Here is a 14,553-nt window from a genome sequence, read left to right as displayed (position 1 = left end):
AGGTGAGGTGAGGTGGGGTGGGGGAGGGGGGACTGCACACAGGCACATGGACACGCACATACAGACACAAACACACACATGGGTGCACACATGCGGACACACGCATATGGCCACCCACACACACGCTGACACGTACACACACGGATGCACGCATGGACACGGACGCACACAGACATGCATATGGACACACTCACACAGAGGCACATGGATGCGCAAAAACACAGATCACGCGTGTATGTGCCCCCTCTGTACACGCGTGACAGGCCGCGCTTGGCCCCCTTCGATCAGCTCCATCCCATCGGCCCCAACTTGCAGCCGTTTGCAGACCCCTCATTAGCGCCGGCACTTCGTTATCCTGCCTGTTTCGCAGCGCGCGTCACCAAAGCCGCGAGAGCCCTGTAGGCATTTGTGCGCCTCCTGATGCTGCGTTCCCGCCGTGCAGGGATTACAAGGACGCAGCCGGTCCGAGGCAGAGCCCCCCTGCGCCGTGTGTGGGGCAGCCTGCTTGGGCTTCTCGGGTGCGTCGGCTCTGAGGCACCCGGCTTATGTTGTCTCTGTTGTTTCTTTCCCCCTTAGAAGCTGATAGTGGGATCGACGTGCTGTCCGTGAAGTCCCTGCGCCCCCTGCAGCCGTCGGCCATCTCCCTGCGCCAGGTAATCTTTCCACGTCTGTGCAAAACATTTGCTGGGCGCGCAGCGTTCGGCCCTTTCCCCACCCGCCCTTCACGGAGAAAAAAACGTTTGAATTAAAACCTCGCGGAAATGTTCACGTGCAGCAGGGGCCCCGAGGGCGAGGAACAGCATCGTTTCCACGCACGGTTGGTCGTTATGGCTTGGGGCGACGGCTTGTGAATCGGAATCGGGAGGCTATTCAGACGCTTGAACTAGAGAGCACGCCCGCCGGGCGAGCGGGTGAATGTCCCACTTCCCAGTTGCGCTTATTTCATGGGCTGCAACTGGCAGCTTTGCTGGCGTCTCGCCTTTCATCGGGCCGTTTCTAACTTGCTTGTCCCGCTCCCCCCGCCCCATTCTGCTCCAGCCCGGGAGCCTCCCTTCCACTGTCCCAGCAGGGGTTAGGCGAGTCCCTGCCCTTCAAACCAGACATGGGGCGTGGGATGCTGAGGGGATTTTTGCAGCTGAATGAAGCTCTGCTCCTCTTGGGCCTGCGGGACTTTCTATAACGCAACCAAGTTCCCACATCCTCCCAAATGCCCAGGACATTACTCCTTCTCCCCGGGAGGCTGGGGAATTGAGCAGTTCTCATTAGGCAGTGTTCGTGCATCTCTTCTCTATCAGCCGGGCAAATGTGAGGTCCGTTTTTACTTTTGCTTTAACAACGTTAATGTGAAATAAGTGTCTGGGCAGCGGGTTGGCTGCATCTCCTTGGGCCTTTGTGTAGCTCATGTAATGTTCTCCCTGCTCCCCGAACAGCAATGGCAGCCTCTAGCAGCAGCAGCAGCGAGGAGGAGCGCAGCCTCCGAGAGTGTGAACTCTACGTGCAAAAACACAACATCCAGCAGCTCCTGAAGGATTGCATTGTCCAGCTCTGCACCGTGCGACCTGAAAGACCCATGGGATTCCTCAGGGAATACTTCGAGAGGCTGGAGAAGGTAAAGGTGCGGGGGCTGGGAGGAGAAGGCAGCCGCCTGAGTGCATTTGGCCTCTCAAAGTCACTTAGAAGAAGAGCCGGGGTTGGGATCAGCCAGTGCTTTTATTGGTTTGTTCAGGTTTGGGAGCAAGGCCAAGCGGTTGTTTGGGAAAGAAATGATTTCTCCGTAGCCTGACGCCAGTCGCTAGTGAAAGCGTCTACAGCCAAACACGTATGTGTGCGATGGGGGATGTGAATGGGATTGAGCTGGATACAGAGAATAACCTCCTGATCAAACGTGGTGGTGGGAGTGGGTAGGATGGACAGTCCGATTTCCAGCCTCCGTTTTTGCCTGGCTCTAAGGGAGGTTGGTGTTGGCCCTCTGCTCTCTCGTATCGAGTCTGACTGGTTTCTACACTGTCCCAGACATGTAAGAGAAGGGGCAGATTTGTAATAGCCAGCTAGACCTGGGCGTGGAGTACTAATACCTGGCCATGGGGCCTCTCTTGGAGCACTGGTGCCCAGACGTTTAATGGCTAGGCTTGCCCTTTGCTTTCTGCCTGGAATGTGGTGTTGCTGTGTTGTGCTGGAGCTTTCTGTCCCTGAGGTGCATCTGCGAGCGAAGTGAGACTTGCACACGCTCTCTGTAAAGTGCTCTAGGTCCCTGTGGATGGAAATCATTATTTGAATGGGTTTCGTAAGGCAGCGTCCACCCGGGAAGCTAACAGCAGCCAAATGGAGCGCTTGGGTTATTACTGAACATACCTGCTTCTTACACCCAAACACGCAGCAAAATGCTTTCTAAGGAGCCTGATTTGAGTGTGAAGTGGGGAGGGAGGGTTGCTCTTCGACAGGCCGTGCACCAAACGAAAAGCACTAGCAAATAACACGGCCATCATGGCTTTCACGCGACCTTCGGAGACAGCCGCTTCTATGGTCACTATTTGTGTCACGTAGACCATAGCTATAACTTTGCTTTTGTTTCCTCCTGCATTGATTCCCTTAATCCGGTGCATTTGAGCTAGGAGCTTTTCCTGTGTCTGCCGCAATGATCTGTGTAAGAGGGAATGGTGGGGAACCCCTAGGCAGGTCTTGGGAGAGTTTTTGGTGAAACCCCATAACTCAAGAAGGCTCCCCTTATTCTGTGATCTGGGACTAGAATGAGACAGATCCCAGTTCTCTGCTTAGCTGAATGTGTAGTTGCATCTTAAAGAGCAGCTGCATAAAGGGTTTCTAGTGAGCTGGGCTGGATCTCCAGCTCTTACAAATTGCTCTGGGTGGGGGTTTGGGTTTGGAGTGGTTTCTAACTGCAGGTAGGTTCCCGAATTCTGCAGTGCGCTGCTTTTGCTGTAATTGTTATGGACACTGCAGGATGCACGCCTCGCTGTACTCGTGGGTTCTGGCTTTGTGTGGTGGACGAGGTGTAAAGCAGGGGCGGGCAATTATTTGGGCCTGTGGGCCACGTTGGCAGTTCTGAAGAGCTGCCATGGGCCGGTCAGCACCCCCACCCCCAGAACAGCAGGGAGCCCACGTACCCTGCAGCTCCTCCCTGCCACTGCCGACAGTGCACAGCCCCGGGCCTGGCCTGCCTTGCTCTGGACTCGGCCTGGCCAGAGGGGAACAGCTGGAGCCTGTCCGCAGCCCTGACCCCGTCCTGCCCTGCGCCTGCTCTGCACTGCCCACTCCGCAGAGCAGTGCCTGGGCAGAAGCTGCTGCTCGCGGGGGGAAGAGGAAAAGTGGCCTTCGCTGCCTGTGCTCCCCAGCGGTTCCTCTCCACTACCGCCTCCGGGCTGCTCAGCGGGGCAACGATGGCAGTACAGAGGGTCGGGGCTCTGAGCTTGGGTTTTGGCTGGTCTGGAGCTGGTCCACTCCACTGGGCTGAGTCCGGAGCAGGGCGGGGTGAACTGGACTCGGGGCTGTGCGCATGGGTCCCCACCAGTACCAGCGGTGGCAGCAGCTGGAAGGAGCTGCTGCCGCCTTGGCTTCCTAGAAGGGCAGAGCTGCCCCAGCCCTGCTGTGTACCCAGGGGGTGGTGGGATGTGCCATGGGCTGGATGGTGCCTGGGTCAGGCAGGACTGAGGAACCCTTGGGCCTGACAAAGTCCCTCCGTGGGCTGGATCCAGCCCATGGGCCGTATTTTGCCCACCCCTGGTGTAATGAAGAGAAATTGGCCTCCGTGAGCAATACGCAACAAAAGCAACATTTAGTCTTTCCAAAGGTGTTTTAAGAAAAGCTGTGCCGAACTCTCAACTTCATGCCACCTGTTCAGTGTTGAATAACTTAGGGGAGACCTTAGTTTAGCATCACACAAGCCACGTTCACACTGAGCTCAAGTCTATGGGAGGGTTGAAAGCACTTCCTATTTACAGTTTCCCCCAAAATGGCTTGTGTGTATTTCATGCAAAGTCCTTGTGTGGCAAAGAGATGGCCCTGGGCAGTTGGCGCTGGCGCTCTGATGGAAGGTGCCCACATGATGTGTAGGAAATGCCTCGGTTGATCTTTACAGAGGAGGAGGTTGCTGCAGCTGACCAGCTTCCCCTTGCAGCCTGCTCATGCTAAACTTGGCTTTGAAGTCTAACCAGGTGTCCCAGCACCTACCCAGCTATCGAATAACAGAGCAGCGGGCAGGCAGCGCAGCACAGGATGTCCTTTGACATCTAGGGCTGGAAAGCACAACTGTGCGGCACTATTATTAACCGGCTCTAGCCCAGCCCAGCTCTGAGATTTGAACAGGAATGCTGCCCTCGCCGCTTCCCAGGGCCAAGGTGCAGGCTGGTCTGAACGGAGCCGTTGCTGGGCCACTTCCTCCTGTTAGACTGACAGGGCAGAGGCTCCATGGGGAAAATTGATGAAAAAAATAAAATAGGGAATGTGAAGTCCCAGTGGAATAGCTCAGTGGTCTCCAAACTTTTTTGATCGTGCACCCCATCAGTAAAAAATTTTTGAGCACGCACCCCCAATATATGTATATTTATATAAATATAAGTAGAAGTTCTGATATTTTCTTCCTGCACCCCAATGGATTGTCTTGTGCACCCTACTTTGGAGACCACTGGAATAGCTGAATAGATGTCACCGTTCAGCGCTTCCTCTGCGCTACTGCTATTTAAATGTCCTTTCCCACACGGTGTGCGTGTTACTCTGATTACACTGTGGCATAAAGGTGACCTCAGTTTGTTTAAATCTGCTTTTGGGCTTCTGCTGAGACATTAAAAACCATAAAACGGTTATGGCCGTCTGTAAGAATCAACCCCACTCTGTTCCCCACCTGCATGTTGGTGAGGAAAGCTCTACGAGTTAAATGCCTGCCTTAAAATAAAGATGTTTATGCTCTTAGTCTGTGTGTGGCAGACTGAGGCCTGTTGTGTTCCTTTTTCGGTGCTAGCAAGTCTGTGTTGGCCCTAGCGAATAACAAAAAGCTGGTAGCTGTGTAGCACTGTCAGCTAACACGTGATGGCAGGTGTGTGGGTCCCTTTACAGGCCAGAGGGGAGATGCTGAAAACTAGGATTTTTAACTGAGTTCTGCTGAGGCAAGGCCTGCTCGGGGAATACCAGCATGGACCTGCGCCCTGCTGGAGTCTCCTGAATCTCTCCCTCTCTGGGAGTCTGTCTGATGCAGGAAGGGTTCAGCACCCTCCCTGGATGTACGCCTTGGGCACACTCTCCCATGATCGGGAGCTGCACACCTAGGTGCTCATCGCAGCGAGTGATTTGTCTGCGAAGCAAAGGCAGGGCTGGGTGCACGGGAGGACTTACCTTGCTGTCCTGGGCTTAAGGGAGAACTTTGAACTTCCATTAGTTTTCTTTTGTGTTTCCCCCCAGTGTCTAGAGAGCCACATTGACCTGTGCTGGCCCAAGTTAAATACAAACAGCTTGGAAGCAGCTGAGCTGCACCAGAGCCACGTGCTGAGGTTCATGTTTAGAAGGCTTTGCAGTATCTCTTATAGGATTTAATTAATTAAATCCTATAAGAACCTCCTCTGGCAGGCGACAGAGTCAGTGCAGTTCAAAGGACACAAGGAACCCTAAAATAAGAGCGCACAAATCCTTACACGTGTGCAGTCCTGCTGGAGTTTGCAATGCTACAGAGTCACCTTATGTTTTCCAGGTCTTTGGCCAAGTAATAAATTCATTCCCTAAAAAAAAGATATGACTGGGTTGCTTTATCTTGCTTATCTGACCCCAGAACCTTTTGTATGGACACATGAGAGTCTGAACTAGTGCCCTGGTCCTGAAAGCTGTCGGAAGGTCAGGGCCCACACCACAAACCGCCCCTTGTCACGTGTGACACGCGAGCTCCCCCCATTGGTAAACACGAGTGCTCCTGTGATGTGCAGGGCTCACACATGAGGGGAAAGCGGCATTCTTTGCATCTCAGATGAGATGATTGGATTGCAAACCCTCTGGGGAAGGACTGTACCTTACCTGGCTCGTGCAGTGACTCTGACTCAGGGAGACCTTGATGTTACTCCAGTAGGAAGGATTTAAGCTCTGGGATGATCAAAGGGCCCCAACTGAAATTACCCCCTTCTGCTGTGGCAGGAACACGGTCTCAAATCTGTGTCCTGAAGTAAATCTGGAGTGGGCTGCTGCCTTCCTTTCTCCGTAGAGCAGGTTGATTCCCCTCCTGCTTTAGCAAGCTGCTTGCACAGGAGAGGGTCTCTTTTAGAGAGAGAATGGGAATGTTAACTGACAGTGAGCAGGGGACTGCACCTTACTGCTGCCCTTGAAACTTACTAGGCTTCAAGTGGTCTTAATACGTATTTATGTGCACTGAGCCAAGGGAGTCAGCCTGTCTGCTTCGGATTCCTTGCGATGGCTATTACGTACAGCCCCACTCGTGATAGTGCCCGTGTGACAGTGATGGCAGAGGGAGTATCTGGGCGGCCTTGTCGCCAGTGCCGTGGAAGGGCGCACTCAAGTGCTGGGGTTTCAGTCCAGCACTTTCATTGTCATGGTGGTTTTCACCAAACCTAGATGTAGCAGCTTGATCCTTTTCTTGCTCGTGGAAAGAGCAAGCGCTGAAATGTGACACTTCCATTAATGCACAAGGGGCAGGAAGTGAAGCTTGACTGATGAGGCCAGTGCAGGCTCGTTGGCCAGCTGAGCAGGATAAACATTACAGGGAGTTTACATTTTTATCTGCCTGCTTTCTCCCCGCTGCTCTCCAGTTATACATAGCACTGGAGCGGCTCTGCCTGTATCTCCAGAGCAGAGGATGGCACCAAAGAGGCTGCTGCCCAGGATGAGGGAGGAGGGGGCAGTTTGATCAAGGACTCTGGGCAGAACGGGCACTGAGATTTGAAAAGAAATGCTGTCTTCACCCCAGCTCTGGGGTCCTTGCAGAGCTGCTGGTTCCTGGGTGTTTAAGCCTGCATAGAGGGTGGTCAGGGAGCTTAGCTGAAGCTGTTATGGCTTTGAACACTTGGGCTCCAGGTGTCTCGCTACATCAGACCTGTGCTTAGTCCATTAAGTCAGCTCTACAGTACTGAGAGGAGCCCGCCTGTGTCAGACTAGCAAGGGAATTTGATTCCAGTCGGAAGAGTCTGCGGTGTTGCTAATGACAGTACACAACAGGAGCGCATGGGCCGGACGTGCATAACCTGACATAGCTGCCAAATGTGTGGCTTGGACTCTAGCATCCTTCCTGCAGCTCACTTACCAGCACCATTCAAGTTCTTTTCTCTTAAAATAGCCCCAGGAGGTTAAAGACCTGCTCGGTCAATGGCTTGACCTTGTTTCCAGCAACTCCTCTGGTAACGTGGTTTACTGGGCAACTTGTCCTCTCCTTGAGTTCAAAGGTGTGGCCTTGCCTGGCTAAAAAAAATCAGCTTCCTTGTGAGCAGCAGTAAAGCAGGGTCCCTGCCCTGCAGAGCAGTTCTGCTCAGAGGGTGAGCCTGCTAGTTTATGCTGGTAGGGGTGCGAGTGGCAGTGACAGGCCCTGCATATGTGACACTCATATCTGTTATGCTGCCTTGCAACACTTCTCTTCCCAGGCAGGACAGCTCCCTTTTCCCATCTATCTTAATGCAAGATGAGCCGCAGGCAGGAAGCGCGCTGGCCCTGGCACGCTGAACTGGAACCCGATACGTGGCCGTGCTTGGACTCTGGTGGATTGTGTGACACTGAAACATCTTCTCCTTCCTGTCCAGGAGGAAGCAAAGCAGCTGTTGAACCAACAGAAATCGGGTTCACGCTCGGACTCACGGGAGGATGAAATCTCCCCTCCTCCTCCCATGAACCCTGTGGTAAAGGGTCGGCGAAGGCGCGGGGCCATTAGTGCAGAAGTCTACACAGAAGAGGATGCAGCGTCTTATGTCAGAAAGGTGGGCTCTAGTCACTGCTCCCTGCCTCTGACTTAGAGCTGTGGTGATATAAAGACCCTCTATTCCCATGCTCCTGGCTTTCCTTCTTCCCTTCCCCTCCCCACAGTGGCTTTGCACAAAGACACAAACAACTGGTGTTTTATGCCTGATTTCTGGGTAAAGCCCAGCTGGCATGGCCCTGCTAGCCCGTGTGACACAGCAGGCGCACGTGTGTGGTATTTACTCTCTCTCTCAGCTTAGAGCAACCTGCTGCATCTGGCCCAGAGATCTCATGTCCATCTGGGCCATTTCCGGTTCTGTACACGTTGTGCCCCTTCCACCCTGGTCTCCCTTGGAAAAACCTGAGACTTCCCCTGGCTCCCTGCCCTGTCTGTTTGTGTCCTGCAGAGCAGCGTCCCGCTATCCTCTCCTGACATGCCCCTTTCCACAAGCAGCCCCTTGGCATCTCTGTGTGGGAGCAGGGGCAGACTTCATCCTGGAATCATGTTTTAGTAGTTGCATGCACTACCACCCCATTTTCTTTTTGCCAGATCCCCAGGGAAGATACTTCCCAGCTTTCATTCTTGTGTTGGTGTGCTTTTCTGAAAGACGAATACTCATGTTTTGTGGCTGTGCGTGGGTGAACGTCACTGGCACAGCGCATGCAGAGGTTATTTGTAATGAGAGAGAACGTAGACTACAACTTTTTATTGCTTTCTAGGTTATTCCCAAAGATTACAAGACTATGGCTGCTTTGGCAAAGGCCATTGAGAAAAACGTGCTGTTTGCCCACCTGGATGATAATGAAAGGAGGTAAGAACTTATCGGGTAACCTTCCCCCGCTGCGCCAGTGGGGCGCTGACACTGTAGTTTAACCTTTTTAGGATTTAAAGAACACATTCAAATCACAACACAAAGCTGTGCAGCTTTTAGTGCCATTGAGCTTCTCTCTGGATAAGAGGAGAGGAGTCATGGAGAACAGATCTCCAAACTGGCCATGCTCATGAGCCCTGGAGGTGTTCAAGAAGAGGTTGGACAACCACTGGTCAGGAATGACACAGGCATAGCTGTGCTTTTGTTCTCCTGTGGGGATTTCCCAGGCTTTGGTTTGTGGAGGGGCTTTGGTTTGTGGCCCCTCCATTCCCCACCTTCTGCTGCATGTTTCAGTGTTTTTAGGCCTTCCTCAGAGGCCTTGGGTGTTGGCTGCAGCCCAGGCTGGGGATTGTGACTGGGCTGTGCCAATGCTGCTGTTGGGACCAAAGCCAGAAATTCCTGGCTACAGGGTCTAGCCCTTCTGCTCAGGGTCAGACCGACACCAGATTTGGGGTCAGGAAGGAATTTTATCCCAGTCAGACTGGTGTGGACCGGGCAGGGGGCATAGCTTCTATCCAGGATCTCTTGAGTATGTATTAGTAACCTTTTTTATAGAAACAGGATGTTGGCTGCCATGGTCCTCCTGCTTTCCTTATGGCAGGTTTGGGTGATGTCTTGTGTTGTGTCAGGATTGATGGTAGCTTTATGGAGTGTTTATTAGACAATGGATGTGTATGGGTTGGTTTGGACAGGGATGCTCTTGCCTTGGGCAGGGGTTGGACTAGATGATCTCTGGAGGTCCCTTCCAGCCCTGCTGCTGTATGGTCGCTTATGCATATAACGGAACCAGACTGGTGCATGCATAATTTGGAAACTTCTCTTCCAGCGACATCTTTGATGCCATGTTTCCTGTCACCTACATCGCAGGCGAGACTGTGATACAGCAAGGCAAGTGCTGGGGTTGTGCTGCTAGCCCATTGCCAGGCTAGGGGAAGCAGTGTCCGTTGCTGGAGGGCAGTGGGGATGTTGTGTAGGTGCAGCAGTCCTGGCTGGCTCTTTAATGGTGAAGCATGGTTTATGCTAGAACCAGAGGAATGGGGACCGGCAGAGAGCCATCACCTCTGCTTTGCTTCACCTGCATGAAACTTCCTGGTCTGTGGCTCTGGGTGCAGCATAGGAACGTACTGGGTGGAGGGGCTGGGTCAGCCTCAGAAATGCTGCTCTTTTCCGGCAAGCAGCAGGAGTGGTCTTGCATGGGAAGGACAAAGAATGGGCCTGGATATGGGGGGTGGGAGCTCCAGCGGGGAGCAAGCCATTTAGCTCTACCCAGGGCCCTCCTGATGGGCTTGGGGCAAAGGGCTGATAGATGTATTGCAGAAATGAATGCTTGATGGTCTCATGCCAACTTAATAAAGAGTGAGGCTCTGCATGGCTCCTTACATGGGATGGTGGGGTCATTGACCCTTGTATGTGCTGTCTCCCCTCCAGGTGACGAAGGAGACAACTTCTATGTTGTGGATCAAGGGGAAATGGATGTAAGCAGCCTTCCCTGGGACATAGCAGAGGTGTTAGTGCGGCACTGTGGAGCCTTCCTGGGGAAGCCAGCGGGACTGTTTATTTTTTGACCCCTGTTGCACAAGGCTTTCTGGCAGGCTTGCCGTGGCGGGGGGTGGCCTACGAGAGCTGCTCTTTGCTCTTCATCCACGCGGCTCCTTTTGAAAAGCCTGGCAGGGGCTCCTGTCCTGCTGGGTTAGTGCTGCCTTCTGAGCCCAAGAAGGAAGCAGGGAGGAGCTGAGCCGCAATTAAACTGGCCTTGTCTCAGCCATGACACCCTGGAGCCTCCCTTGTTCCCCCAGCTGTAAAACTGGGGTTGAGAGTCCTTGGGTGGACAAAGGCGCGTGTAGTAAAAATAGCTGCGTGTGAGCTGGTAGTTCTGACGCTGGTGCCCAGGTGCCAGTGCAGCCCTGCCGTGGTGCTGAAATCCCAAGGACAGCACTTAAACACCGGCCAGCATTTTAAGTGAGCGCGTTTCCCTGAGGCCCCTTCAGCATGTGTTTTGACCATGGGGTGGAGGGATGGGAACTTCACCTGGTCTCTGCCCAGGCCTTCGCCCTGGCTCACTGCAGTGCCTTGCTTCACAGGTTTATGTGAACAACGAGTGGGCAACCAGTGTTGGGGAAGGGGGCAGCTTTGGAGAACTTGCCCTGATCTATGGGACGCCCCGGGCAGCAACTGTCAAAGCAAAGACAAATGTGAAGTTATGGGGCATCGACAGAGACAGCTACCGGAGAATCCTCATGGCAAGTTGTTTGTTCTTGTTTTGAACATGTGACTTGGGAGGTTGGTTCAGGGCCCAGCACAGGGCTTGATACTGCTCGAGTGATCATGCAAGTTAATTCAGGTTGCTTGGTCTCTGCTTTGTACCCCCTGTATCTCTGTGGGCCTTGGATAGTCACCTGGCCGTCACTTAGGCTGATCTGGCATGGGGGGAGGACTGGCATTCTGAGTGCCCTGCTAAATGCAATGTTTCCTGCCTTCCACGTGCAATGAGCAGAGATGCATTGATAACTGCTCTGCAGTAACAGCCCTTGGTCCTACCAAGCTTTGACCCCGCTGTCCTTCAGTTTTAGCCTGCTCGTTTGTTCTGCACCTAAATAAACAACAAGGAAAACCTTGGTCCCAGGTGAATCGAGGCACGTGTGTGTGTAACCGTTCATTCTTTCTGGAAAACCTGGGGGCAGAGCTTGCAACACTTGGCTGGACTGCATGATGAAAGGTGCAGAGCTTGTGCACTCCTGGCACCTGTTTTGAATCTTTCCTTGAACCACCAGAAATGTGAAGCATGAAGTACAGCTGTGCCTGGCGCTCACTTGCTTTTCTTTTTTTTAACAGGGAAGTACATTAAGGAAGAGAAAGATGTACGAGGAGTTCCTCAGCAAAGTCTCCATACTGGGTGAGTGTGGAGTTTGACTCCTCTTTGATAGAACGAGATGGAGCCACGAAACCTCTGTGGTGACTGTGTGAGGACCCAGTACAGAATCCTGCAGAGCGTGTGCTGCTTTCTACGGTGGTTGGTCATAAAGAGCTTGATCTGACAGGTGTCTGTCACCAGAGAAAGGTTTTTGCATGTGGGGACTGGGGAAAGGAAGGATGTTAAAGTGCTGTTGCCTTTATTTAGAATCTCTGGACAAGTGGGAGCGTCTCACGGTTGCTGATGCACTGGAGCCGGTGCAGTTTGAGGACGGACAGAAGATTGTGGTGCAGGGAGAACCCGGTGACGAGTTCTTTATTATCTTAGAGGTGAGTGAAGTGACTGGTGCTGGAGGCAAACTGACCCCTGGCTCCAGGACTTGTGTGCGATTCTCCTGGAGGGTGGCAGGGAAGGGATCCAGGTGACCAGTCACCGTCAGAAATCTGGTCATGACTGGGGCCAGCTTTTCTTTTTCTGCTCCTGAGAGTGAAGCCACTGTTTCAGGCCCCTCCAGCTGCTCAGACCCCTGTGAGTGTATCTCCGTATCTGATAGGAATGAAAGACTGCTTGTGTTTACCACCTTCAGATTAGCTGTGTCCTGTTCTGTGCTGCCCTCTGTCTCCCATTGGGCTGTTATCTCCAGGAATTATCCCGTAACTTCATGATGTTAGCAATAGCAAGCTTCATCAGCCCTTTTTTTAGCATTGCTAACATTGCTGATCAGGAGTCTCGAGCACTGCCTAACTAGAAGAGTAGAAATGTAATGCAGAGGTTTAGTAATGTCTTCTTGCTACTAGTATCGTTCAGTGTTGAGCATGCCCTGCTAGTCAGGTTGAGATGTGCGTAGAATTGCAGATTGGGATCTAGGATGAGTTCTGTGCAAGAGGTAAGTGCCATCCCAGGGGGGTTCAAAGAAGAAAGAAATGGAGGGCGGCGGCCGCCTCGGTATGAAGGTCTAGAGAAGTACATCTCACGTAGAATGGAGGCCTTTAATGGTAACCTGCGAGTGCACTGCACAAGTAGCATAAGTTGATTCTTCGAAGAATTTCAGATGTTTTGATGATGCTGGAAACCAGCAGTTACTGATCACTGATTTCTGTTCAAGGGCACAGCCGCTGTGTTGCAGCGTAGGTCGGAAAACGAGGAGTTTGTGGAAGTGGGCAGACTGGCACCTTCGGATTACTTTGGTGAGTTATGTTGCCGCATGTGTTTGGCTGTCCTGCTACCCTTGTTTCTTCCCCTGCATGGCTGGTGGGGTACTGCTTCTTCCATGCCTGTTGAGATGGCAGTGGTAATGCTGCTGAGTTGCCAGTCTGCAAATAGCTGTTTTATTCATTTTGTACCTATCCCAGGGATGCTCTGAGTGCCATGTACAGCTCTTAAGAGGCAGTGTGCATGGTGGGTGCATGGTGGGAGGATGGTAGGGTCTTAGTTCTAAGGTCTCAAACCTGTCCCATTATATCGGCCTCTCGACTTCATGTAGCGTTGGCTTAGTTAACTTGATTTGTTCTGGAAATTCTCATCTATCCACTGGTAGCAAAGGAATGTGTAGCAGGATACAATATAACAAATAGTGGGATGGAAAAGGTGAGCAAACAGACTTCACTTGAGACCGATTGGGCTTGTGTGTGTGTCTCCAACCCTTGTGAAAGGTGTCTCCATTTATTTTGGCTTTTTTAAGGTTCTGATGAAAAACGTGTCTGTGAGCAGCGATGTAATCAGGTGTTCTTTGCTCTAGACTCGTTTACATTTTGAAGAGACACTGATTTAATTTTTTAAACCAAGTTGCTTTCTTGTTTTAATTAAAAAAAGAAAAAAATGCTGTGCAGTGTGTGAATGTTGTTAGTGTCTGCTGAGACTGTACAGAGGTGTCCTGGGCACCAGCCCAGAGCAGGACGCAGTGATTGGGCCTTCTTTCCCTGCCCTGTCCTGCCTCTTGCAAGGAGTAAGTGCATTTTAGTCTTTCAGCTCTGCCGGGACTGTGACAAATTGATCACCCTCCTGCAGGGCCGAAGAGCGCAAGTGAGCTCCTGAGAACATGGTCCTCTTGTCCAGCCTGTGACTCGAGGAGCACTTTCTGATTTAAAAAGATGGTGGGCATCTTGGTATCATGAAGTAAATGGAGAAAAAAGCCATGCCGTCTTCCCCCCAGCCCTGCATGCATGCACTCTTTAGGAGCGGCTTAGTCACTGTGGCTACAACACAGATGCAGACCATTTGGGAGGAAATTGTTTCCCCGTTGACCACATCTGTTTTCTCCGTGCTCGGCAGTCAAGATGGGTTCTGAACGAACCTTCTGGTTTTGCAGCTGCCCTTTCGTGTAGCTGAATGATAGCTTATAAAGAAAGCAGGCCCTGCCTATAATCCCAAGATATGCCTGATTAAGGACCTCTTGTGTCTTCATAGTGTCATAGTTAGTAGAGTTGGAAGGGACCTGAGCAGATCATCAAGTCCGACCCCTGCCATGGCAGGAAAGAGTATGGGGGTCAAACGACCCCAGCAAGGCGATTGTCTAGCCTTGTCTTAAAGACCCCCAGGGTAGGATCCAGCACCAGATCCTAGCTGCCCTGACAGTGACGTAGCGCCTCCTGATGTCTAGTCTGAATTTACCCTCTGCCAGCTTGTGACCGTTATTCCTGGTCACTCCTGGTTGTGCTCGGGGGAGCAGGGACTCCCCCAATGCCTGCTGGTCCCCCCTGACTAGTTTGTAACAGGCCACTAGATCCCCCCTCAGCCTTCTCTTGTGGAGGCTGAACAGGTTCAGGTCCCGTAGCCTCTCCTCATAGGGCCTGCCCTGCTGCCCCCTGATCATGCGAGTGGCCTCCTCTGGACCCTCTCCATGCTGTCCACATCCCTCTTGAAGTGCGGCGCCCAGAA

General features: G+C 52.4%; 1 protein-coding gene across 2 annotated transcripts in view; it reads left to right on the top strand.

The window, feature by feature from the left end:
• The first annotated feature begins 631 nt into the window (after nt 1-631).
• Nucleotides 632-14,553, top strand: part of PRKAR1A (protein kinase cAMP-dependent type I regulatory subunit alpha) — an 18,096-nt gene continuing 4,174 nt past the window's right edge. Inside the window, exons 1-10 of one of the 2 annotated variants that reach the window (XM_019516388.1) lie at nt 632-653; nt 1,431-1,609; nt 7,740-7,913; nt 8,614-8,705; nt 9,592-9,653; nt 10,194-10,270; nt 10,847-11,005; nt 11,598-11,658; nt 11,884-12,005; nt 12,782-12,863. In XM_019516388.1, the coding sequence (XP_019371933.1) occupies nt 1,433-1,609; nt 7,740-7,913; nt 8,614-8,705; nt 9,592-9,653; nt 10,194-10,270; nt 10,847-11,005; nt 11,598-11,658; nt 11,884-12,005; nt 12,782-12,863 (1,006 nt within the window). In that variant the 5' untranslated portion in view covers nt 632-653; nt 1,431-1,432. The remainder of the gene's footprint in view (nt 654-1,430; nt 1,610-7,739; nt 7,914-8,613; nt 8,706-9,591; nt 9,654-10,193; nt 10,271-10,846; nt 11,006-11,597; nt 11,659-11,883; nt 12,006-12,781; nt 12,864-14,553) is intronic. The other variant, XM_019516390.1, reaches the window with a different exon arrangement.

Source organism: Gavialis gangeticus, unplaced genomic scaffold (genome assembly GCF_001723915.1).
Source record: "Gavialis gangeticus isolate Ggan-Ray unplaced genomic scaffold, GavGan_comp1, whole genome shotgun sequence".
Taxonomy (NCBI): domain Eukaryota; kingdom Metazoa; phylum Chordata; order Crocodylia; family Gavialidae; genus Gavialis; species Gavialis gangeticus.
This window is presented reverse-complemented; position numbering and strand designations above follow the sequence as displayed.